At 42.1% G+C, this 23,403-nt stretch overlaps 1 protein-coding gene across 2 annotated transcripts; it reads right to left on the reverse strand.

Moving 5' to 3' along the window:
* Positions 1 to 1,934: 1,934 nt before the first annotated feature.
* On the reverse strand, positions 1,935 to 22,806 carry POU1F1 (POU class 1 homeobox 1). 2 transcript variants are annotated; one of them, XM_063126777.1, is made up of 6 exons: positions 22,665 to 22,806; positions 14,876 to 14,941; positions 7,173 to 7,415; positions 5,861 to 6,025; positions 4,184 to 4,244; positions 1,935 to 2,148 (listed from the first exon to the last, which is right to left on the reverse strand). In XM_063126777.1, the coding sequence occupies exons 1-6, from the start codon at positions 22,804 to 22,806 to the stop codon at positions 1,935 to 1,937; spliced, it is 891 nt and encodes a 296-aa protein (XP_062982847.1). The 2 variants fall into 2 exon arrangements, with proteins under 2 accessions (XP_062982847.1, XP_062982846.1); XM_063126776.1 differs by having other exon boundaries at positions 14,876 to 15,025.
* Positions 22,807 to 23,403: the final 597 nt, after the last annotated feature.

Below are 23,403 nucleotides of genomic sequence, written 5' to 3' on the forward strand. Positions count from 1 at the left end.
AGTGTTTGTTTGAACCGAGCCTTCTGCTTTCTCCTTTGCTTTTGTGACCAGCTCTAAGACAGGGGTTGTATACTTTCCAGCCTGTTAGTAAGGGCCTGTTAAGGGTGTCCATAGTACATGCAATTTTCATGATCCTTTCAGCAGTTTTTGGAATGAGCTGTCTAAATTAATACACTTTGGCTTTCTTGTATAACCAGTCCAGAGGTAATTGCCATGTTTTTTTCCAAGGTATGACTCAAAGTAGGATAAGGAGCATGTCTCACTGGGCCAACTTCCGTTCGGTACAAGCAAGCTTTTAATCCTCACCATGTTTCTCTACCTTTGCATTTTGATTAATGCTTACAGTGAAGAAGCTTATATATGAATTTAAAGAATGTAGATAATGTCTTCTCTATAAGCCTTTCCCATATTAAAATTATTGGCAATATTTTAACCAGCAGGGGCCTTCACTATTCGCTGAAGTGCTGCTCATTAGGCCATAGCTATTTTAAGCAGCTTTTGAGTTAAGGGCCCTGTCAACTTAGAAGAGTGCTCATCAACCTACAGATAATCCTGGCCACAGTGGGAGCTGACGGGTTTTCCCCCCATCCCCCTCACCCCACAAGAAATCTCTTAATTCCTGCAGTCTTTCTTCCCCTCTTCTGAAATCACATTCTTGCAGGGGAAAAGACTTCATGCTGTAACGTATTTAGCTAGTTCAGTTAATGTCTGTGGCACTAACAGAGTATTTAGATTAAAAGACTACAGCAAATAGAAGTCAGCAGAGCTTACCTTTTAAATATCCCTTCTATCTTGGTATCTGTCTAGTGGATTGAAACATGGTATAAAGTAACAGGAGTGTTTGTAGTCTATGGCTATTAAAGTTCAGAGCTTACACTTCAGAATCTATGGATCTTCCAAAATGCAGATTACAAGTGAGAGAACACCTTCCCTTGTTTGCTGAGCAGAGAAGGGATTATTGCAGGTGCCAATATGGGGAGTAGTAAGTTTGGCACTGCATGCAGTCTTGGTGCTCCAGCCTTGCTGCATTGTTTGCTCATGCTGATCATTTAATGCTACTGACAGTTGCACAGTGGTGCCCTTTTACAGACTAGTTCAACATTCTCCCCCATTCCATGAGCTACTCAGCAACAGCCTATTACAACAGTTGTCCCCTTTTCTGTTACAGGCTTCCTGAGCAGTAGTGGTTTTATAGGAGTCTTTTATGGACCAGTGAATTAAAGCATCTCTGCAGCAGTTTTATCACACAAGCGAATTGAACTGAGCCTTTTGTTTGGAATAAGTGGTATCAAAATGTAGCTCTCGGGTCCTTACAGGCTTTTTTCTTTCTCTCTCTTTGTAGGAGAGTGTATGTGTGGTTCCCCCTCCCCACCCTCAGAAGCTTAGCTATGAGGGAATGTTTCCCTTTGGCTGAAAAAGGTTTCCCACCATGTTTTAGAGGTTGTAATGCCCCTTAATTAGCAATAATATAACATGTGCAAGAAATAAAGGTGCTGATGAGTTGATGCAATAAAATATCAATAAGTTCTTTATGGTGGGTATGTTTTGGAAACCTTTTTAAGCTGATTACATGCTTACCTATCCAGGCAGTTTGTACCAGGAACAAGACACCTGTCCACACAACTGATGGTAATACCAAAATGAGCCAAGAAGTCTTCAGAAGAGGAAACACACTTCTAAGTCTATAGGAAGATACCCATTTGTCCATTTTCCACATAACTGGTATTATTTTAATCATTGTGCAAAGAGCTGCCACACAAAGGCACTATATCTCTTGAGGATATGCATAATATTTACAGTGAAACCTGACAAACTTGTAATGGTGGTAAGCATTGCATGCTCAGAGTTTAGGCCTCTTTCTTTTTTGTTAGGGAAAAAGGAGTCTAGTTTCTTAAGGGGGTGTAGTGAAGAAACCCATTTATCTAGAAGAAATTCTACTGGCACTCTTGGTGATCCTTAATAATGGAATTAAAGGTGTTCTGATGTAAACTTGTCTTCACTCTCTTTTCCCTTTGTCTTCGATTGCAGAACCAAACTCTCACCACTTCCTTCTCCAGATTGAGCCCCTCTGCCATCCTCATGATCTCCTGAGATGAAGGCTTGCTTTGCTCTGCAAAATGGTTTTCTAGGGCTTCTTTAGCAGCAATGCTAGAAGAAAAATATAATATTCCAGTCATAATCCTGAAACAGTGATCCCTAGATGCATGGAAACCATGGGCCATTTCAAATGGGATGTATCTCATACAAGAGTATTTCCGTGTCTGAAAAAGCATGGAAATTGCATGTAGTTTTGTCACATGGTTGAGGATACTCCATAAAACAAGTGGCCAAAACGGGTACAGAATAGCAGCCAAAATAACCTGTCACTCATTCCTCACTGTGCTTAAGAGTCTTATTGGGAATTGGGTGGGGGGCAGAAATTACAGAATAGAGGAGAAGCGGAATCCTCCAAATTGGTATTAAAAAAATAGGAAACTTTAATAAAATGGTAAATGGCCCAGCACATTGTGGTGAAAACCACCTTCAGGAAAACACAGACTCTCATTTTCCTAACATCACACAAACATATATGAGAGACAAACATATAATATTGATTTGTTGCACTTGCCATATACAAATAGTATAGTTGTCACCTATTACTGAACCATCATCTCACAGTTCTATATCTTTATAACCCTCAAAGACTCAGCCCTGAATTATACATTCTGTTTCACTGAGAGAATAACACTGCAATCCTATACATATTAATTCTCAGGAAAGTGTGCATGATTATACCCCAAATGTCTCAGTGAAACAGTCTATGCAGCCCTAACAATATCTGCCACTATGTAGCAGTGTTCCTCTTCCTTTGGTCATATGTGTTCAGTAGAGCTACCTACATCAGACTGCAGAATGTGCTAGGATATAAACAAGAAAATCTGGTTGTCCTCAAAGAAAAAGCAATCCAGAATGGATTGAAGCAATCCGTTACGTTATCTCTAGGGCTAAATCAAATGTTTGCTTATTTTAATGCCAAGGGTGAAAGTAATTATTTCAGCGGATCAAATACTTGTCCAAAAGCCTGTAAATTATGTGAATTCTCTACCCTTTCTATTAGCAGCTGTTATTTACCTTCTCAGCCTTTGCTTTGATACAATTGTGGACATTTTTCTCTGTATTGACTTTCCGGGAATGATCGCATGAACAATCCTAGCCAATCAGGGATCACATAGCAAACCTGATGATGTCCCTGAGGGCAGATAAAGCCAACTGAGAGTGAGAGCAATGTCTCCTGAATCAGCATTTCCCTCACCTAATTGAGCAAATACCTTGAGAGCAATAATAAGGGTGATACGTTCATATTTCTGCAAAGATCGCCATCCCTTACAGATTAACCTTAGTTATCAGATGACATTATTGCTTTATTTGTTGTGAAAGTATTCAAATGTGTTGTATATTCCTTTCAAAGGCAAATAGGACTCAAAAACAAGTTTCCCTGCTCATATGTGTAACCATTACTTTTGACCACAAGAGGACAGTGTTATACTTTATGAAAGCAGCACCTTCATAGACGTCTACTTCTGATGAGGTTCTGATATGCCCTATTTCAGATTTGCTCATTTAATGGGATATAGACCAGGTTTGTAGGATCTGCTTCTTATTGTGCTGCTTTTTTTTTTTTACTGGATCCACACAAGATCCACTAACCGGAGGCAAATGTTTACATAGTGGCTCAGTGGGCAGCACACACTTAAAATTAAAATGTACCTCTGATCAGATGCTCAGCCCTAGAATCTGTTTTTATCACCAGACCTGAGCACTCTGCCTCTTCGTACAAAAATCCACTGCTGGTTCCCCATCCTACCCCCACCCCCATGTTTTCTTCATTTCAGCAGCCAGAGAGAGGCTTTTCATTGTTGTTAATGTTAAACAGCTGCAGGGAGGGGGAACACCTTGGAGGTCTACCGCAGGTCAGTCAGAGATCTACACTAGATCTACCTTGTGGCTTACCCCTGATGTAGATACCAGATAAGTATTACTTTGTTATGTATTTGTGAAACTGAGTTTAATAGTCCGGGGTGGGTGGGTCTGGGTGTCACATTTTGCTCTGAAGAACAACAATCCTACAGGTGGAAATACTCGGGGTGCTGTGCATGTGATTCCTGAAAAGCCCAAGCCAGAATCCAGCTGCATTATTGATTACCTAATGGTTGTTCTGCGCTTTCTTTTCCGTTCATTCACTCCAACCTTTTCATTGTATAAAGCTACAGAATGGAACATTTTGAGAGAAAGTTACTTCCAATGGTCAAAGAAAAGATGCACAATATTATCTAGAAACTATTGCTTCCTTGCAATTGTATACTTGGACTGTATTTAATATATGTGTTAAAGAAAGAAATCATGTTACATGCAATCCGTACTTCCATGTAAAATCAAATCTTCAACTTTACTAGAAACACAACTTAAATAGCAAACAATAAATGCAGACAATCTATACTTAAGAAGGAGGATGAATGGAAGTTGAAGCAGTTGAAATAAAAGTATGCATGTATGATGTGAAAAGACAGCTTTTTAGGCTGAAATTCAGGACAGCAGCAGAGAACCAGGACAGGGGAAGGCTTATTCCTAGTGAAGAGTAAAACTGTTTGAATTGGATTATAGGTTCTCCCTAGGAACAACAAATCAGTGTGTGATAGGAGATAATAAAGTCTGCTCACTTACTGACAGATCTATGTGCAGTTCTAAATGCAAAGAGTAGGGGCAATACGACAAGTAACATAATGCCCAGTTGGGGCAGAACAAAAATGAAAAATAAAGAATGCTCCGATTACAGACATATAGTTGAAATGAGGTTCCCAGAAGCCAACTGGCAGATTACTATAGTATTGTGGTAAAATTGTACCTGGAATATACAACATCAGGCTATAGGTAAGGAAATGCATGTTTGAAAACCTCACCCCAAAAGCTACACCTTGATCCTTACACATCTTGCACCTTTCTGTTTTGTTTTCTATAGTCCCATTGAAATGCAACTCCAGTCCAAAAGTGAACACTTTATGAACATGTGGCCCAATGTATGTATTTGAACCCTTATGTTCACCCTGGTTGCCATTATTTGTGCAATCATGGTGGCCATTCTGAGCCACTGCTGTAATGCAGATCTAGTTGGCTAATTGAGGAAATGCTAGTTCTCCTCAGGCCTTGAATACATTGTGAGGCCTTGCATATGCAGTGTTGCTGCTGCATATTGTGTTGCTGGTGCATATCTTTCAGCGTTTCATGTGGAGGGTACTCCTACATCTGAAATAATCCTTTGATTTCTCCTCCTGGGTCCTGAAGCAATGCAATTCAGGAATATTCTTACCACATCACTGTTATTTGCATAGACTGGCATTGTGCCATTTTGACAGTCTAGGCTTGAACCTGCATGGGGATGTAGTGAAGAAGAGATTTAACTCCATTTTCTGATGTTGATGTGAACCTCACCTATGTGTTTAATGATCATGGGAGGTGCAAGCACGGCCACACCTAATGCCCATACATGCCTCCCCCCCCCCCACTGCAATACTAATGCACTCACTGATCCAGGCCCAGAGTGGTCACATCTTGCGCATTAGTATGAACAGGTGTGCACATAAAGGGCTTCATATTAACGCCAGATGCACTGCCTTTGGAGCGGGGGGTTGCCAGCAGTTACATTGGCATTGGTGGGGGGCATAGCTAGAGAGATTAATCCTGCTTCCCATTCACCAAATATATCAAGGAGTTGATTGCATAGGACTTGCATTTTTGAAAATATTATTCACTGTTCCAATTCTTATTTTTAAATGCACATAACCAAAAACTCTCCATTAAAAAAGAACCATAAATTCTATTATACCTCCTACTTGTTCTGCTTCCTCCAGCCATTTTGTTAGTATTGATTTTAGTTTGCAAGCATTCTTGAAGCTCAGCTGCAAGTTTTCAAACCGGCAAATAGTCGTTTGGCTGAATTCAGAGCCATGCACAGCAGCCAGAGCTTCTCCAACATTAGTTTGTGTATAACCTGCCAACAGAAAACAAATCTACATGTTCAAACCAAGAATGCTGAGGCCGTGTGTGTGTGTGTGTGTGTGTGTGTGTGTGTGTGTGTGTGTGTGTGTGTGTATATATAAAAGGGAGGGAGGGGGATATGCTGCCCCTTGTTTCTGTACAAATCTACGATTTTAAAACTCTTCCAGGAGTTTCCTTTCATCTAATAATATGAGTCTGATTTTCATTTCACACCAGTAAGACAAAGAGAAATTGCTTCAATTGCACCTGATGAAGCTTATGTCATCATAAATCTGTTAATTTTTAAGATGCTGCGGGACTATTTGATGTTTTACTGCAATAGACTAACATGGTTACCATTCTGGAAAATGCTAAAAAGTGAAATTGAGACTTGATATCATGCCCTGTAGGCTTGAAATAAGTTTTTAAAAATGCAGTTCCTATGACTCAGAAACACTTGTTCATATTTAGATTTCTTATATATGACCCTCTTATCAGTGGTGCAACTAGGGCTGAACCTTGCAGCTTAGTGCCCCCCCCACCCCATAATGACCACCCATTTTATGACTTTTACTTTAAATATTTATTATCCTTTTCTAAACCAAAATTGTGCTTATTCTCAAGTAAATGTGTTTGACATCATGGCAGCAGAAATAATCACAATTTTATTCCTGTAGACACGATGGTGCTGTGACCTTGGTGAGTTTAAACAGTACATGCTCAGGGTATTTCTTTTTAATGAGGGTTGGCACACAGGTTTTATTTTATTTATTTATTTATTTTTGCTGTAACATCAGGAATGGAGAAGCAGTTGTGAAGCATGGAATGGGATCTGTAGGGAAGAGAAAAGCAATGTAAGTTGTGTGCTTCGTGAATCACAACTGAAGACATAAACATAGCTTTCCAAGGGGAGCGGTGGGGGGCATAAGACCTCTACGTCCAGCGTCTAACTACACCATTACACACAATGTTTATATAGTCATGTCAGGCTTATAAGCTCAATTACTAGGTACAAATTCATGAAACTCTCCATACATTATTAAAAAGGCCAATCTGGAAGGTCAACCTACTGAAAATTGGCTTTATTTCTTTGTTATTCTACAATCAGTGTACATGGTGCTTTAATGTAACCAACATCTTTGTTTAAACAATTATCATACCCAGCTTAATTCTTCTCAGCTTGAATTCATTGGCAAACTTTTCCAGCTCCCTGATTTCTGGAGAATCCATGTCTATTGGCTCTTCAATTGACTTGTTCTTCTTGCGGAATTCCTGCTTAAAGTCAGTGGTAGGGTCATCTCCAAGAATAGATGGGTGCATGGGAGTAAAACTGTGACCCAAAGCACATGAACTGGCACTCAGAGCATGGTCAGGGAACTTATAAAGACAAGGGGTAAGGCCGCCTGTCGGAAACAACACACACAGACACCAAAGTATTATCATTCCTAGCCATTGCACAGTTCAGCATCTGTTTCTAAATCACATAACCATTAGCAGAATACATAACCTGCCATATAAAGACCACTCTCTGTACAATCGGAGGATGCAGTAGAGTGATGACTTGGTCACTATGCTCAGTTATTCTGTTTTCCAACAATATTACATATTTCCAAATCAAAACCTTTTTAAGGAAACAAAATGAAATCTGGCATTGCCTTAGTTCTATTCAGATTATGTCATGAATTTGCATGAATTGCTTAGATGGAGCTTACATTTTAGCAGTTCCTACAACTTCAAACATTTTTGCTATGTAGAGCCAAGGATATATATGCAAAATCCATAGCTTTAGCTACTGGACCAGTATTTGTTTTCATATGATTAAACTTGAGAAGTTTGACAGACTGAACGTCTGCTGAAAATAATAGCTCATGTAACCCTACGTAAAACAGTGCAGGCTTACAGAGGTCCTAGCTTTAGAGATTTAGATCACTTCCCTAACTCATATGTATGATTAAAATATCCTTGTATTTTATGAGCAACACTGAAAATATTTCAGCCAGAGGAAAATTAGCAATAAGCTCAACTTCATCTTATTGGATTCTTTTGTTTATGTTATTAAAATTGTGGTTCTTCCATACATATATGACCTACAACCTGTTCTGAACAACATATAACAATGCTGGGAGAGAGAGAAAAAACCAAGGGCAAACAAATGGTAAGATTCTCATCACTATTTTATTCTGATTTCAATGGGAATTTAAATTAAATAAACCGTGAAAGATCACACAGGAAAATTATTTCGCAGTGTCTAGAATGGTATTTTTAAGCCTTCTATTTCTAGTCTCAGTTCACAGATGCATGATCCAAACAATGTTATTTTAAAGTCCTATTGATTTCAGTGGCAGAAATTTAACACATGCTTAGCTTATCTATAGAATCCAATAAAACTTAACTGTGCTTAACTGGCTGTGATTGTGCTCAAGGTAGGCTGCACCTAAAAGAAGGGTGTCAAACCTCTTTCACCCCACAAGCCGAATTCAATTTCAGAGAAGCTGTCAGGGGCCACATTCCTGTGCTGGACAGGGCTGAAAGTAAAGGGGGTGAGGCCAAAATAAAAATAAATAAATAAATAGCAGTATGGGTTAGCGTAAAGCTAAAGTGACATTTCAACATTTTAGAATGAGGGAATGTGCAAGAACCTGGGGAAACCTGGAGTGCCAAATTGGGACCCCAAGTAGGCCGGATTTGGCCAGCAGGCCTGAGGTTTAACACCTCTGACCAAAAAGGTGGTTCCACTTGTATTCCAGCTCACTAGCCCAAAATAGCTGTTCATGAGACATCTACTCACGTGAGCAGCTTAACACTGAAAGAGAAAACTCAACAAAGAGCACAGTATCTCTTCTGTGAAGATGGAAATCCCAACTTTAGAATTTCCTGTTCCTAGAAGGAAATGACTAATCTGGCATGAGTTTCCTCTTCTGATGTTACACGCTCTGGTGAACAGACATCTTGTGTGAAAACTTACTTATGCAAGGAAGCTGTTGGGAATATCTTTGGAACTGGCTCTCGGTGATACTGAAATCAAGCACATAATTACTGAATGCCTGGGCTGGCCCAAGACTTTTTGCTGCCCGAGGCAATGCATAGTACCAAAGCTGGTCAAGTTATTTGTGAACTGCCCTGAGAGCTTTGGCTATTGGGCAGTATAGAAATGCAATAAATAAATAAATAAGCTTTTCTTCTTCTTCTAGTAAGGTGGAGAATCAAAGCGTATTCCTTCTCACACTTTTGTTTACAACGGTTTTATTGTATAGCCAGAAATTAGCCCTAATTTAAATATTCATGGATGGTTCTCTGTGCTGACATCAAATGTAGGCCTAAACTAGCCCTGCTTTTATTTTTGTCAGGAATGAAGATGGGCCACCATGTCCTGAATATAAGTGACTACAGATGCACATATATACCATATTTGTTTCCTGAACACAGCCTCATACAGTTATTTAATGCATATTTTGTATAAGATGAATCTGTTAATTTGGGTTTCTCTAATTTTTCCACTCATGTGGTTTGGTCCTTTTTGAACTATGAAAATTTCCCTAGTCTTGTATTTGGTTCAACACCATCTTCAGATTTTTTTAAAAAAACTAATTCACGTGAAAATTCATAAGCATTTTTGTGCACAGTTCTCCAAACGCATGCACTTTTATATGCATATTTGTCTAATATGCACATTTTTTGCAGGCAATTTTCCTAACAATGCATTTTTTAGCATTATTTTCCTTTGGTATATTCATTTGATACACGCTTATCATACATGCTGTTTCACTGGACAACTGCATTGCAAAATTCGGGGAGGTGCGAATTTTGCTTTGCATAGTGGTTCAAAGTGTGAGATTAGGTAAACTTGAATTAAACAGTGAACTTAATGTATTCCTCCTTCATCCCTAACAAGAGGGCACAAAAACTAAATGAGCCTGGCCCAACAGGAAGTATGGTCAACCACAGAACTTATTTATTTAAAGTTTTATCAAATTGGAAAACCAAAATGACACCAAAAGGATGGACTTGCCTTGTAAAGTGCCAACTCCATTCACAACGTTGGGATGGGACATGCTACAGGTTTGCAAAATACGGCTTTGGGAAAGACTTGCTGCTAGCATGTCTGGAGCTGCAGGCTTGATGCCTATTAGAGAAGGTTTGTGGTGGAGAGATTGGGAAATTGCAAGAATAGGTGAAGAATTCCACTACAGTCCCAGCCTGCAGTGGAAATATACCAAAAAAACACCCCGCAATTCTTTAAACCCTGCATTTCTACCATACCAAATGAGTGTATATTTATAAATGAGGAGGAGAAATCCATCTAGTATCTCAAAAATATCTAAATAAAAAGGCTCTTCACTATGTTTGATTTGGGGTGACTGCTAGCAATGGCTACCAGCCAACTGAATGATAAACATACATGCATTCTCGACCATGGTTACCTCCCACTCAGCAACAAGAGAAACTAAATCCTGTCATCCCTGCCTGTTCCCGGGATCCCCTGTGTGTCATTTAGATGCACAGGGGTGACCCCGGGATGATCCTGGGATAAACCTTAGGCCTACCTAAGGTTTATCCCAGGTAGTGGCGCAGAGTGGTAAGCGGCAGTTACTGCAGCCGAAACACTCCCCACGGCCTGAGTTCAATCCCAGCGGAAGCTGGTTCTCAGGCAGCCGGCTCAGGTCGACTCAACCTTCAATCCTTCCGAGGTCAGTAAAATGAGTACCCAGCTAGCTGGGGGAAAGGTAACCACGACTGGGGAAGGCAATGGCAAACCACCCCGCTATAAAGTCTGCCAAGAAAATGCCAGCGAAAGCAATGCAATGACTCAAGTGCTTGCACGAGAGGTTCCTTTCCTTTCCTTTCCTAGCTAAGGCCTAAGTCTGCAATGATCCATGTTCAAATCTGCACTCAGCCATGAAGCCCACTAGGTGAGCTCTCTTTCTCCTAGCTTCACCTCCCTCATAGTGTTGTTGTGAAGATAAAATGGGAGGTGGGAATTGCTCCTTGAAAGAAAGATGGGATATGAATATATGCCATTTTTATGCATATCTTTGAAACCATAATGGCTGAACATATGGTTTTTAAATCTTGAATGACCAGATACAAAAGAAGGCAGGGCTCCTGCAGCTTTAACTGTTGTGGTGAAGAGGGAATTTCACCAGGTGCTACATGCATGTGAATGACACCTGCTGAAATTCCCTTCTCTATACAGGAACTCTGTCCTCTTTTTCATATGGTCACCCTAGCCAGTTTGGATGTCATGGCAACCCAGAGTTGTTGTCGTTTTTCAAAACAACCTGGATTGTTTGGGAATGAGCAAGTGTCTTTACCTGATTGCTCCTGCTACAAGCAGCAGTGGCTAAACAATGTTTATCACTGCATACAATACTCTGATTCGCCAGGGGAACAGACAACCCAAAGTTGGAATCCACGGTTTAACTCTGGGGGCCTTGCTAGACCTGTTGCCATCTTCTAGACGTAAGACATGACAGGGCAAGGGGAAGCCCCGTCGTGTCCGCCATTTTTTTCCTTAAAGGGCCATGTGCACCGCCAAAAGGTAGGTGTTTTTTTAAAAAATAAATAAATAAAGCCCCCCCCCCGCTCCCCCTGCCCCTGCTTCCCCCCCACCTGCTCGCTCGTCCTCCCCCCATCCGTCAGGCCTGTCCCCGTCCCCGATCTTCTCCCCCCCCCTTGCCAGGCCCGATGCCCACGCTTCCCCCCACCCACCCCCCTTGCCAGGCTCGATGCCCACTGTTCTTCCCTCGGCCCCTGCTTGCCATCCCCGATGCCCGCTGTTCTTCCCCCCTTGCCATCCCTGATCCCCACTGTTCTTCTCCCCCTTGCCATCCCCGATGCCCACTGTTCTTCCCCTCCTTGCCATCCTCAATGCTCGCTCTTATCCCCCCTCTCTCCTGCCGGGTCCGGCCTTCCCCCGCGGCCCCTATCTCCCCCCCCCGGGATTCCCCCCCTGGCCCGATGGGCACAGCGCTCCTATGAGCGCTGTGCCCAGTCCGTGGCTTCTCCCAGCTACTCACGAGTAAGCGAGCAGCCACAAAAAGCCACGGACCCTGCTAGACGTTCTGCAGCCCCGGCCTCAGGCCGGGGCTGCAGAAAAACCAGGCCTTAAGCAAATCTGCTTATGCCAGGTTAAGGCAGGTTTTAGCGCGGCCTGACCCCGGATTCCCCTGTGCGTCATCTGGATGCACAGGAGGGAAACCAGGCCTCACACCGCGCTAACGCCTGGTCTAGCAACGGCCTGGGTTGCCACACTGGGTTGTCTCTCCCCTGACAAGACAGAGTTCTTGGTTTACGCCCGATGCTAAACAACCCAGGCATAGAGCATGAAACAGTTCTTTTGTTGTTCACAATTTCAGTACAAGTATGCTCACTCAATGACAGCAACCAAGGGTTTATAAGAAATGCCCAGGTTGTTATGACATTGCAAAATGAGCCTATGGGCCTTTCTACACCTCCCAGCATTCTGGGAGGGAGGGGGAGGCTCTTGCAATATCCTGATCACAAGAGCCTCCCCCAGCATGCACACAAGGCATGCAATGTCCTGGGAGGAAGCAGGGACATTGCACCCGCCATTTTTTAAAAAAGGGAGATGAGCACACTTGTAAGTTGTTTATTATTATTTTAAAAAAACCCGCTCATGCTCCCCCACCCCACTCCCGATAGGCACGGAGCGCCCGAAGAGCTCCATGCCCCATGCCTGTTTACCACCTCCTCACGCTTACTCGTGAAGAGGCGGGACGAAGCAGGGGCAGGTAGCCACACACCTCCCATGGTCCCAAGATGATCCTGAGACCACTGGAATAATTGGGTTTTCCCAGGGTTTATTTATCCCTGGGAAAACCTGTGCTCTTCCCCCTGCCCCTGGGAGTCCCTGTGTATCATTTGGATGCACAGGGACTTGGCCATGACCAGCCTGGACTATCGGGCTGGTGTAGAAATGGCTATGATTTACTCCAGACTAGAGTGATTAATCAAAAACGCCTTGAAAGGCTCCACAAATGCCTGCACAGAGTTCTAATCACGGCCACATAAAAATACCTGGCTAAAATGTCTGCCCCCATCCCTTTCCCTCCCTTGCACCTTTTTTTCCTTAAAGAAGCATTAACAAACTAAGGGTGCAACCCAGGCATGTTTAGACAGAAAAAAAGCCTAAAACTCCCAGCATGACTCAGCCAGCCATAGGCACGTTGGGAGTTGTCAGCCTTTTTTTCTGTTTAAACATGCCTAGGATTACATCTTAACAGTCAAATTGCAACATTAATATTAAGTTTAAGCACTTTTCATGTGCTGCTGGCCTGTCCAACAGCAATCATGGATACAGAAGTCAGTGGCCCTCACCACTAACCCCACCCCTAATATCACATCCCTCCACCCAGGAATTCAGAGTGAATGGCTGCAAAGAAGCATCTACATATGATTGCACGGACGTGCCCTTTGGTGGATGCCTGCACTGAACCTGGGGACAGAAAAGGAATGAGAACAGCAGGGCCGGTTGCCAGGCTTTTTTGCACCCTAGGGAAGGTGAGCTGCTTTCACACACACACCACACCGTACCCCCCACCACCCCAAGTTGGCGGAGACAGGCGGGGATGAGTCCACGTTACCTATCCCTTGCCCGAAGTCCTCCTGGCTTGGCAGGATGCTGCGGTGGGGTGGGAGGGTGGGCAGCTCCACGTTCTGACTTCCGCCACCCCCAGAAATCAGAACGTGGAGCCATCCGTTCACGCCCCACCCCACCCCAGCATCCTGGCTTGGCTTTGGCTGGGAGTGCCCAGCCGAAACCAAGCTGGGAAGCTGGGGGAGGGCAGTCAGACGGCTCCACGTTCTGATGTCTGGCGCACGCCGGAAGTCAGAAGGTGGAGCTGCCCGCCCCCGCCCCCAAGTGTCCCGAGTTGGCTTCGGCTGCTGGGCAGGCACCCAGCTGAAGCCAAGCCAGGGACGCTATGGGGGGTGGGGCGGAAGGCTTCAGAACGGCGCGCCTGGAAACTGCCCTCACTTGGCCAGAGCAGTTCTGGAAGTGGGAGGGCGACTTCTGGGTATGCCGTTCGGCCCCCACTTACCTTGGCGCTGTAGGCGGCAGCCTAACTGGCCTCTATGGAAGCGCCGGCCCTGGAGACCAGTGAGGAATGGCAGGTTGGCTGTTGTCCTGCTTTCTTTCTATCCATGATTTCCCTAAACACTAATATTGTGTGGGAAATTCTTGAGACACCTACACACTATGTGGGTATGCTAGCAAGGGGATGCCAACGTTTTTGGGGCAGTGGGTACATTTGGAATGTTGAGAGTGTGTTGTGAGGAATCTCACAAAATGGCTTGTTCATCCATTAAATGGTAGAGGTGGGTGACTTTGCTTCAAAACACAAGGCCACTCATTTTGACCCACATTTTTCTGCTCCAACACTCATTTGACAGAAAGCATACTGTCAAGGCTGAGAGAGGTGGGATGCAGAGAGGCCTTCTTGGAAATAAAGATGGTGTTGGAGGTTGATATTTTGCTTTGCAGCATGCCAGATCCCCAGTTATTCATTCAAAAAACTTTTAAAATAAAATAAAAATCAGGAGGGGAAGGGAACCAGGTGAGCACCAAGAGAAGTGTCTGTGGATGCCCTGTGGACACCATGTTGGAGACCCCAGTACTACCAATAGGAATGAAAAATAATTTCAGCCACCACCATTATGGAACTTTTAGGTTCAAGTGCCTGATGCTAATTTGTATAATAGATTCTGGCAATGGCCCCAGGTAAGCCACAGCTGAAATTAACTACCTGACAGAATAGACTTTCACTGCCGATCCATGTCCAAAGTAAAATAGTTAAAGATTCATTTTGCTAAGGGCACACATGTTTTATGAAAGGATTCTTACCTGCCATCACCCCATATGCAGCCTGCTGGTTTCCATAATGACAGGAAGGGACGGAATAATGCAGACCTGATAGAGCATTTCCCAAAGTTGCCATGGAGAAGCATGTGCGGGAACATTTAAGAGTTGGGATCAAAGACAAAACAGACGAGACTGGTAAGAAAATGTATAAGGATTCAAGATGCATCCTTTCATTTAAAATATATTGCATTATGTTTACATTTTGGATCTGTCTTGAATCTGCATTCTATCCACAGGAAAACATGTTAATTTGATCCATACATGTGGTGAACCAATCATGTGATTTTATGACCATGCACTGTGATTTCAACACAACCCAGATTTACTGTGCCTGGAGAAAGCTGCTGAAATTAGGTTGGGTGAAAATAGGCTACATCTGAACTGGGCAGATGGTGAAGCAAGCAAAGGAGCATTTTAGCACATGTTGAACAATGAATGCATCTATTTATCACACACTCTCACATGCCAGTATGGTCAATGAACTGGCTCCCTCATGAGTCCTACAATAAAAAGAAGGGGGGAAGGGGGGAAGGGGAGCACCAAAATAGGACAGAATGCAAAAGAGAGAGTGTTCTCAAAGTTGCCAATGGCAAAGAATATTATTGAACCCGCATGTTTTGGAACAAAATGCTCCTTCATCAGGGGCAATTTTACAAACCCAAATTCTGGCAACTGCCTTTGTAAGCTACCTTTCTTACACCATCAGAACCACACAGCCGTGATCAGGGTTGCCTCTGATGAAGGAACTCTTCATTCCAGAACACATGGTGATATATAAATAAATAATAATAATAATTAAAAACGACAACAACTATTGGAAATTTTGAAAACACATTTGGTTTTCTCATTCTGTCCTATAATAAAAACCACTATCTTTTCTAGACAGTAACTCACTTTATTATTAAAACATACCACATAACATTTTCAAACCATGATCAACATTCTTGTTCCAATCAAATATGCACCATACAATAGTTCCGTGCAGAAGGGCAAAGATCAATACTATAATATGATATTATTATTATTATTATTATTATTATTATTATTATTATTATAACACTTAATATGATATTTAGTGTGATATATAACACAATGTTTGAACTGTCTGTGTTGAATTGCTGGCTGAGTGAAAGATTTTCATACTCCTGTTTTTACTTAATTGTATTTTATATTTGAAATTGTGTTGTTTTAATTATTTGTTTATGATCCACTTTTAGAGCACTTCTTGCAGGATAGAAATCAACCAGATCATTAAACGTGCAGTCCTGTACATGTTTAGACAGAAAAAGTCCCACAACTGGCTGGGTAATGCTGGGAGCTGTGGGACTTTTTTTCTGTCTACACATGCATATGATTGCACCTTGAGTTCACAAAGGCGCACATGAAGGAGGGATCTGGTCCTACCCACAGCCTAAATGTCTTTAATAACTTGTCACAGAAGATGATATGTGCACCCCTTCATGCTCCTATGTGCAATCTGTATCCTGCAAAAATGGTATTGGCCCCAGTATACATGGGGCCATGAACAATGAATTCATTGGGAACAGACACCTTGAGTGTGTCCCTGATCTTCCGCCTCCAAGCATTCATGTGTATACATGATGTCTGTTTGCCCAGACTTCTGGGTTAGTCATATATACTATGTCCTGTGTTGTATCCCATTTTACACAGAAAGAAGCCCCTAACATTACTGCATTTATTTTACTCTTAACCAAAGCTGCCCATTAAAAACCATCCATGCAAATTTAAACAAAGACATGTACAGATCACAGGCCGATTCTTCCAAAGTCCGAACTACCAAACAAAACTTGGATCCACAGTCTGCTAACATTGTGAACTATTCACAAGATGTGGGTGTAGTTGGTTATGGGGGTGGCCAGGGGAATTCACTGGTTAAAAATAAATTACTCTGTCCTATGCCATCTTTGATTTTCAGCCTTGGATCATGTTTAAAGTATTAAACCAGAAATAAATTATATTCCTGGAAAGATTCTATTTCACATCAAATTAGAACCACAGCACAATGCTCCGCTTGCTTCTTCGTTTCTTTTGAATTCATAAATTGGTTTTCTGCCATGTAACTGCAAAAGTTTTAACTTAATGATCTTTGAAATAGTTGGATATAGTGTGGTGTGATATGCTATACTTTCAGAGTCATCTACTTTAATACCTGTCTTGATACTCTTCTAAAATTAAAACGTAGAACTCTAGAATCATACAAGAACTGAAAAGAGACTGTGTTTGAATTGCCTGCAAGAGAAAGAGTTACTTTTTCTTAGCACAATGACTTTCATGCCTTACTGATGTAATTCACTTGGGAGAAACAGGATGAGGATGTGTGGAAGGAACTCATAATACAAGCCTTTGACAATGTGATTTCATTGGGTCGGATCTATTCTCACATAGGGACAAAAAATTCCAACTTTTTGTACACAAATTTAGCAGTCATAGGATAAGGGCAAAAGTCTATTATGAACTGAAAACTGATTAAAGAACAAAAAGCAGAGAGTAGGAATAAACTCCTGCACTGGAGGGATGTAAACCGTGGGGTCCCAACAAAGATCTGTATTGGCACCGATGCTTTTCAACTTGTTCATAAATTATCTGGAATTAGGAGCGAACAGTGATGGGGCATGTTTGCTGATAATACCAAATTATTTAGGGTGGTTAAAAAGAAGACTTTAAGACCTCCAAAAAGACCTCTTCAAACAGGGAGAATGGGAATCAAAATGGCAAATGCAGGTCAATGTAAGCAAATGTTAAGTGATGCAGATCAAAGCAAAACAAACACACAAAAAACCCGGCTTCATGTATATGCTGATGGGATCTGAGTTAGCAGTGACTGACCAAGTAAGAGAGCTTGGGTTTGTGGTCACAGCTTCATGAAAAGGTCAACCCAGGCCAGATCTACACAAAGCAGATTATAGCACTATGAAAGTGGAATGAAAGCAATATATAAGAGACAGGAGCCACACTACTGCTTTATTGAAGTGCACTGACAACTTTTGGGGCCCAATGACACATATTTATTTATTTATTAAACTTATATACCACCCCCATAGCCAGAGCTCTCTGGGCAGTTTACAGAAATTCTAAAATTGAGATAAAAACGAGTGTACAAAATTTAAAATCCTAAAACACAGAACATACGCACATAAAGCATTAAAACCATTAAAAAACTAAACATGTGGGTGATTAAGATGTGCTGCCATATGCCTGGGCAAAGAGGAACGTCTTAACTTGGCACCGGAAAGATAGCAGCGTTGGTGCCAGGCGAGCCTCATCAGGGAGATTGTTCCTTAGTCTGGGGGCCACCACCGAAAAGGCCCTGTCCCTCATTGCCACACTCTGAGACTCTGTTGGAGTAGGCACCCGGAGGAGGACCTTATATGTTGAACGTAGTAACTGGGTATAATCATGTCGGGAGAGGCGTTTGATCAGGTATTGTGGTCCCAAGCTGTGTGTAAGTGTTTATAGGTCAAAACCAGCACCTTGAATTGGGCTCGGAAACATACAGGCAGCCAGTGCAAGCGGACCAGAGCAGGTGTTATATGGTCGAACCTTCTGGTTCCCGAAATCAATCTGGCCGCTGTATTTTGCACAAGCTGCAGCTTCTGAACCGTCTTCAAAGGCAGCCCTGCGTAGAGTGCATTGCAGTAATCTAACTTGGAGGTTACCAGAGCATGGACAACTGAAGCCAGGTTATCCCTGTCCAGATAGGGGCGTAGCTGGGCCACCAACCGGAGTTTGTAAAAGGCACTCCGTGCCACAGAGGTCACCTGAGCCTCAAGTGACAATGATGGATCTAAAAGAATCCCCAAGCTATGAACCTGCTCCTTCAGGGTGAGTGCAATCCCATCCAGAACCGGTAGAACACCCCCCATCCTATCAGCGGAATCACCTACTAACAGCATCTCAGTCTTGTCTGGATTGAGTCTCAGTTTATTAGCCCTCATCCAGTCCATTGTCGCAGCCAGGCACCGGTTCAACACATCCACAGCCTCTCCTGCTGAATATGAAAGATGAAGATGAAAAGGAGAAATAGAGCTGTGTGTCATCAGCATACTGGTGACAGCACACTCCAAAGCTCCGGATGACCGCCCCCAGCGGCTTCATGTAAATGTTAAGCAACATGGGGGACAAAACCGACCCCTGCAGGACCCCACACTTGAGAGTCCACGGAGCCAAGTAATGTTCCCCAAGCACCATCTTCTGTATCCGACCTGCCAAATAGGAGCAGAACCACTGCAAAGCAGTACCTCCCACTCCCAGCTCAGCGAGTTGTCCCAGAAGGATACCATGGTCAATGGTATCGAAAGCCGATGAGAGGTCGAGGAGAATCAATAGAGTCACACTCCCTCTCCTGTCTTTCTCCCGACGTAGGTCATCATACAGGGCAACCAAGTCTGTTTCTGTGCCAAAACCAGGCCTGAAGCCCGACTGAAATGGATCCAGATAATCAGTCTCATCCAAGAGAGTCTGTAACTGGCCTGCAACCACCCGCTCAAGGACCTTGCCCAGGAATGGAACATTTGCCACCAGCCTATAGTTATTAAGATTTTCCTGGTCCAGAGAAGGTTTCTTTAGGAGTGGTCTCACCACCGCCTCTTTCAGGCAGCCCGGAACCACTTCCTCTCGTAAAGAGGCATTAATCACTTCCCTGGCCCAGCCGGCTGTTCCATCCCTAGTCCCTACTAGCTTTTATTAACCAAGAGGGGCAAGGATCTAGTACAGAGGTGGTCGCGTGAACCAGTCCAAGCACCTTGTCCACGTCCTCAAGCTGTACCAACTGAAACTCATCCAAGAAAAAAGGACAAGCCTGTGCTCTGATACCTCACTAGATTCAACTGCTATAACACTGGAGTCTAAGTCCTGACGGATGTCAAAGATTTTGTCCTGGAAGTGCCTGGCAAATTCATTACAGCGGTCCTCAGAGAGTTCTACAATGTCCTTGGGGCCTGTATCTAATAGCCCTGTATGAAAGCTGTATCCTGCTTTCATACAGCTTTCATATTGATTTCATAGTGCTATATCCTGCTTGGTGTAGATCTAGCCCCAGTGTGCTGCTGCTGTGAAGAAGGCAAATTCCATATTGGGCATAATTAGGAAAGGAATTGAAAATAAAACTGCCAAGATCATACTACCTTTATACAAATCTATGGTGAGACTACGTTTGGAATACTGTGTTCAGTTCTGGTCATCACACCTAAAAAAGGATATTGCACAGTTGGAAAAGGTTCAGAATAGGACAACCAAAATGGTCAAGAGACGAGCAACTCTCCTGAGGAACGGTTTAACTTAGAGAGAAGTCAAGTGAGGAGAGAGATTATAGCAGTGTACAAAATTATGTATTGAGTGAAGAAAGTGGATAGGGAGACATTTTTCTTACTCTCTAAAAAGTAGGACACCAATTTGCATAACAATTTGCAAGAATGCAAATGTATATGTGAAAATTTAGAAATAATAACTATGATTTAAATTTTTAAAAATAGAATACATTTCACCATAGCTGTGTAGACTCACTAGGGCAGGATCTACACTACTGCTTACAACGGTTTATAATGGTTATGACAACTGTTCAGGCCCAGGACACATTACAAATACCATCTTCATACAGTTTTTAAAGTGTTATATCCTGCTTGGTGTAGATCGGCCCCAGGTGACCTGTGTACCTGTCCACTCTTCTCCCCAGGTGCTAACAGTTGATGGGCCACTTCAAGACCCCATCTCTCCTTTCTTATGGTACCGTTGTCTTGAAACCAGATTTGGACTGGATAGCCCATCAAATAGAGGGCACCTTGAAATAAAGGACTGTCCTTTGCCAGCTCTCCAAAATAGAGGATTGCCCTATATAAAGCAGGACTTCTGGCCACCCTAGGGATAAGAGGCAGTAAATCTATATACACCAGTTGTTGGGAAACATGGGCAGGAGAAGGCTATTGCACTCGTTTCCTGTTTGTGGGTTCCTGGTCAACAGCTGGACTAGATGGACCCTTGGCCTGATCCAGCATGACTTTTCTTACGTTCTTATGGATAGGGACTTTTGGTTGCATCCCACATCTGTTGAATTCTCCTGAAGAGGCTTATTTCCCTCCTTACCTATTGGTTGGTGAAGACCATCTTGTTTCAATGCACATCCAGTATGGGTTAATTTCCTGCCCGCCCCCAATCCCTCCAATTCGTTTGATTTTTAGGTTGCTGTTTGAGTTTTATTGCTGCTTCTATTCATGGATTCCCCCCTGCATCTTAAATATTTTATTATTTATGCTGTAAATACATTTTATTGTATTTTCTTCATTATTAGTTCTTTGAGGTCTCCTTATTTTGCTTGATCGGCAGCTTTTTAATGTTTAATATAAATAAAATGTAATGACCATTGTATTCATATGCTGCAAAATAAATTGTTTCACTTAAAACTTTAGTAGTATATGCAAAAAATTCTTTGTCCTGAACTTGAGTACAAATGTCCCATACGTGACAATGGAATGCTCCTGAGTATGTTTTCTTATACTAACAAACTTCAGAAAGACAACCTCCTGAAAGCCTTTGGGGTGACTTAGGTTCATTCAATTGGGCTAGTGGAAGCAGACTGCCCACCTGCTAATCCCCATAGTAGCCCCTCCAGCTCCCCTCCAAATGCTACACAGAAGGTCAGGGGTTCCCAAAAATTGGATGGAGACACCTTCTGTGAGTGGAACCTTTTTTTTCAATAGAAGACAGTTCCTGGATGCAATCTGTGTCATTTTTAGAATATTATTTTAGAATATTTAGAATATTATCTTTAAAATATATTTAGAATAAAATATATACAATATTTGGAATAAAAATATACACTATTTAGAACATTATAATATTTTAGCATATTATATTAACATTATTTAGAATGTTAAAAGAGAACATTCTATATCAGAACATTATACACTCGCAGGATGGCTGTCCACATGGAGAGAGGGTTAGAACTCTCACATGGGTTAGGGTGTGGAGGATGTGAAGGGGGGCTGAAGGGTGTACAGTAAGGCACTTTTGAAACAATGAACATAAATGAGATTAATATTGTGGTCTGTTTTCTGTGAATAGAATTCATTACCATCCATTTGCAAAACAGAAACACCAATGAAATACATTTAATTTAAGGGTGCAAAACAGTTCATGTCACTTAGAATATGTTGATGCTCTTGATCAACTAAATATAAAACTATCTAAGGTTATCATACTGCAAAGTGCCACTGAAATCAACAGCACTTACTTCTGAGTAAATTAATTTGGGACTGGAGTGCTATGAGATGTATAAACATTGCATGCCTACAAGTTATTGAAGGCTTTATCCATGTAAAACTTCAATTTGTTTATCTCTCAGAGGGAGTTTTAGATAGGTAGGAAATAAGACACCAGATTCAAGTTGAAATAAACTACCTTCATTGAATCATTAGATTAAATTATTCAAAAATATTGGTATAGAATTCAATTGATTTGATGATATTTTTCATATTCATTTCCCAAATTAGCCAATATGATTTAGCTTTTAATGGAAAGACAATGTGACAATCAAAAAGCACCCTAAACTACTTAATGGTAGAGAGAGTTACAAAGCTGATGTGCTGGTTGTTTTACTTTTTCTTGAATCATTTGGTTAGTTAGATCATACTCTAAGTAGCTCTGTGTAAGAAAAGCCCCCCCCCTCATAAAACACTTACATAACAGATGAAAGATGCCAAGGCAGTAAAAACTAACATTGACAAGAGTAACAGTGTTATTATTTTTAAAAAGGTACCTGTAGACACCACGTTAGTGGCATGATTGGAGACGGGTAAACATTCTGCAGCACTATGATGCATTATCAGAGGCAGAGTGGGAGACGAGTCAGAATTCAAAGGGATGAAGGTGTCAGCTGAAGGAAAGACTTGACAGCTCATTCCCACCAAAAGGGGAAAAAAAGAAAGAAAAGAGGAATGAAGAGATGCCTTGCTGTGCTTTCCTCCCAAGGCTATCCTATGCAGTTCAGATTCAATTGGCAACCCTTCACTTGCATATATACATAACATGGGTTATGATGCACAGGGAGGTCGTGTGCAGGTATTTATACCACTTGGAGATCCTTTGATCCATGTTAATGTGCTTTGCCCAGCCGTGTTGCCAGATCACTTTGGAACCTCCTCCCTTTCCACCAAAATGCAACAGGCACCCAATTAATGAGGGGGAAACCAGAGACCCAATTTTGCAGAATCTTTCAAGCAGGCTTTTGTGAAGGAACAATATTGGATAAGGCTGGAGCGGGAAGGGAGTTCTTTTACCCCAATTTCTGTTCACATAATAGTTGAGGAAAGCTCATCAATGTTATCCATCTGTATAAACACCTGTCTAAAGAGAAAAAGGGAAAGAAAAGCTCACAGGGTGCCTACCCCCACCTTCACCAAGGCTGAAAAACTAAAATCTCTGAAGATCTGTCTGTATGAAATATATACGTATATGAAACCCCAAAGTGATAAAGCCATCATCTTGTGAAATAATTT

This window comes from Elgaria multicarinata, chromosome 5 (genome assembly GCF_023053635.1).
Source record: "Elgaria multicarinata webbii isolate HBS135686 ecotype San Diego chromosome 5, rElgMul1.1.pri, whole genome shotgun sequence".
NCBI classification, from domain to species: Eukaryota; Metazoa; Chordata; class Lepidosauria; order Squamata; family Anguidae; genus Elgaria; species Elgaria multicarinata.